Source organism: Merops nubicus, unplaced genomic scaffold, assembly GCF_000691845.1.
Source record: "Merops nubicus isolate BGI_N331 unplaced genomic scaffold, ASM69184v1 scaffold26797, whole genome shotgun sequence".
Lineage (NCBI taxonomy): Eukaryota > Metazoa > Chordata > Aves > Coraciiformes > Meropidae > Merops > Merops nubicus.
This window is the reverse complement of record NW_008618994.1, coordinates 9,775-13,268: the sequence shown is the minus strand read 5'-3', so window position 1 is coordinate 13,268 and position 3,494 is coordinate 9,775. Positions and strand designations below refer to the sequence as shown.

The window sequence follows — 3,494 nt, the reverse complement described above, 5'->3', positions numbered from 1 at the left end:
AACCCCGACAAGCCAGGCATCGAGCAGGTCCTCCCAGCCCAGAGCAGGACTCAAGGCTGGGTGTCTTCACCAAGGGCAGGGCTTGATGTCAGCCAGGCAGAGAGGGTGGGAGGAAAACCCTGAGGGACTTTTTAGGCTATCGAGGAACAACAGGACTGGGGGGAATGGGGCAAAGCTGGCAGTGGGCAGATTCAGGCTGGATGTGAGGAAGAAGTTCTTCCCCATGAGAGTGGTGAGACCCTGGAATGGGTTGCCCAGGGAGGGGGTTGAGGCCCCATCCCTGGGGGTCTTTAAGGCCAGGCTGGAGGAGGCTCTGGGCAGCCTGATCTAGTGGGAGGTGTCCCTGCTCATGGCAGAGGGGTTGGAACTGGGGGATCCTTGTGGTCCCTTCCAGCCCTGACCGATTCTGATCTGTTTTAGCAGAGGACTTTAGAGCCCTAATGGCTCAATGGATGGACGTGATGATCTTAAAGGTCCCTTCCAACCTAAAGGATTCTATGATTCTAAAAGAGTGGCACTGGGCCATCAACACCCGTTGTCCTTAGCAGACTAAACCTTCAGTGCCTCTCCTGCTCCATCCTGCATCCGTGTCACACCCTCCGGTCCCCTGCCCCCCAACTCCCTGTGCCTGTGCCCCTCAGCACCACGCCGTGCCACGGGGGGCTGCTTCAGGGGGGTGGAAGAGGACTGGTGACGTGGAGAACCCTGCCCTGCTCCACATCTGGCAGGGTTCCATGCTGTGGGCCCTGCCCCACATATGGCATGGCCAGAGCGATGTTGGAGGGCACAAGGAGCTGGGAAGGAAGCATCTGGAAGGGGCTGGGAGGGCAAGGAGGGGTCAGGGATGCTGACTGCACCTCTCCCACCCTGCAGGGTCGCCTGGAGATGTGGGTGGACATGTTCCCCATGGACATGCCAGCGCCTGGCCCTGCTATTGATATTTCCCCCAGGAAACCAAAGAAGTAAGGACCCTCCCAGGCAGCCAGCCCCAGGGACAGCTGAAGCTGGGGATGGAGCCCAGCTTCTCCCCTCTCCCACCGCTGCTCATGGGGACCTCAGCCGTGCTGGCATCTCAGCAGAGATCCCAAGACTGGAGGCATCAAGAGATGTCTTCCCCTTCCAGAGCTGCTCCCGAAGGGTGGCATCCCACCTGCTCCATCCCCTGCAGCTCCTGATCTCTCTTAGCTCCATAGATCAGGAAACCAAATAGCTACCCAGATCCCCTCCCAGGCAAGGAGGGTCCATCCTGGGCAAGGGTTAGCCCAGGGCAGGAAGGTCACTTGGACAGAGCTGGTCAAGAGCAGGACAGAGAAGGCACCAGGCAGTGTCATAAAGAATTCCTCCTTCCCCACCCTGCACTCTCTCAGCTCACTGAGAGAATGGACATCTCTTCCAGAGGGCCAGGACACAGGACTGGCACCGGGCATCCTGTTGGGACTCCCACCACTCCCATGCTCAGCAGACAACGCTCTCTGCTTGACAAATTGTTGATTCTGGGGGTGTTGAGCTCCTGGCCCAGGCTGCCCAGAGAGGTGGTCGCTGCCCCATCCCTGGCATCGTCCCAGGGGAGGTTGGAACAAGCTCTGAGCACCCTGCTCTAGCTGCAGATGTCCCTGTCCCTGCAGGGGGTTGGACTGGGTGACCTTTGAATGGTCCCTTCCCACTCAAACCAGTCTGGGATCTGAGCTCACCTGGAGATCCCCCTCCTGTTCTTGCCCTCAGAGAAGACCCCTGTGAGGAGGTCTCTGCCACCTCAGCTCCTGGCCCTGGCAGCATCACTCCATCCCCTCCTGTCCCTCGTTCCTCACCTCCTCCTCTCCCTTCCTCCTGCCAGATATGAGCTGAGAGTGATTGTGTGGAACACAGATGAGGTGGTCCTGGAGGATGATGATTACTTCACTGGCGAGAAATCCAGCGACATTTTTGTCCGGGGGTAGGTGCAGCCTGACCTGCCAGAGCCCCCTCCTCTGCCTCTCCATGGGGGGGTCGTGCTGGTGCTCGCTGGGCTCCCCAGGCTGGTTTTGGGGCAGGGAGGTGGGATGGGTGATCACCTTTGTGCTTTGTGGGCACACTCAGAGCTCGAGAGGAGAACCCTGCGTTGGGTGCCCCAGCCTGGAGGACATCCAAAGGACAACCAAAAACCTGAGAGCACCCTGGGGAATGGAGAGGTCTTGGTTCCCCAGAGGAAGGGGCTGGGGGCCACTCGTGGTCTTTAAAACCAAGCAGTGTTCCCCTGGGGCCCAGACTTGCTGGTGTGGACCATCCTCCGTGTCCCTTTTGCTCTGGGACTCACTGGAGTCAGAAAATTTGGGGCACAGGGAGTTGTGAAGGCAAGGTGGGCATGGCCCCTCTGTCTGCTGGGGGGCAGGACTGGGACCCCATTGTCTCCAGTTGCACGGTGCCCATCTGAGCTGGGCACTTCAGGTCCCTTTGCTGGGGACTGGGTCAGCAGGGACAGCCCCACCTTGGGTGGATGTGCCCTGACCTGGACCACGGACCGAGCTGCCTCCACATGGGCAGCTGCCCTAAGGGGAGCCCTGAATCCCCTGTGGTGGAGTGAGAAGTTCTCTCCAGCCTCTGCTGGGCCTCCAGTGTGAGATGGGGGCATCCTTCCAGCGCGCTGGACTCCCCAGCAATGCTCCTTGCTCCTGTCCACCTCTTAAACATCTCCCTGTCCAGAGGAAGACCCCTGAGAACCCTCCAGCATTCCTTGCTCTCAATCCCCCCTGCTCTTTCCAGGGCCCCCGTGCCCGTTCTGCTCCCCGGAGATGCTGCTGCAGTGATGGGAGCAGCCCCAGCCCATTGCTCACACCTTCTAGATCCTTCCTAGTCCTGTGCCCTCATCTTCCTCCCGTGACGTGCCACGCCCTCCCCTCTGCAGGTGGCTGAAGGGTCAGCAGGAGGACAAGCAGGACACAGATGTCCATTACCACTCGCTCACGGGGGAAGGCAACTTCAACTGGCGCTACATCTTCCCCTTCGACTACCTGATGGCAGAGGAGAAGATTGTCATCTCCAAGAAGGAGTCCATGTTCTCCTGGGATGAGACCGAGTACAAGATCCCAGCCCGCCTCACCCTGCAGGTCTGGGACGCCGACCACTTCTCAGCTGATGATTTCCTCGGTAGGTGGAGGGGCCCCTGAGCTGGGGCAATGAGCAGGGAGCTCGTGGCTGGAGGAGCAGGGAGCAGTGTGGGCTGAGACACAGCCTATGAAAGAACAGCACCTGGAAGGTCAGCTCTGCTCCTCAACTCCACAGCGTCCTACAAACCCCCTCTAGGTGCTGCTGGTAGGGGCAGGTAGGATGAGATTGTCTCCACTGCTGCTGTTCCAAGGCTGCTCCTGTAGCCAAAACGTCAGATTTGAGTTCTCAGAGCTAGTTCAACGTGACTCTCCAGGGCAGGAGATGCTGGCCCAGCCCACCTCCAGCCAAGGACTCAGCACTTTGGGGGTGCCAGCATCTGGACTCCCCTTTGTCCTTCCAGGGGCCATAGA

At 59.6% G+C, this 3,494-nt stretch overlaps 1 protein-coding gene across 1 annotated transcript in view; it reads left to right on the top strand.

The window, feature by feature from the left end:
* The window catches only part of LOC103776138 (otoferlin-like), a gene marked incomplete at its 5' end in the record, with an annotated part of 9,439 nt that overhangs the window by 4,515 nt on the left and 1,430 nt on the right, over positions 1–3,494 (top strand). The window contains 4 exon segments of the mRNA XM_008943633.1: positions 1–27; positions 874–962; positions 1,835–1,933; positions 2,882–3,123. The exon segment at positions 1–27 is cut by the window's left edge and continues 17 nt beyond it. Of these exon segments, the coding sequence (XP_008941881.1) occupies positions 1–27; positions 874–962; positions 1,835–1,933; positions 2,882–3,123 (457 nt within the window).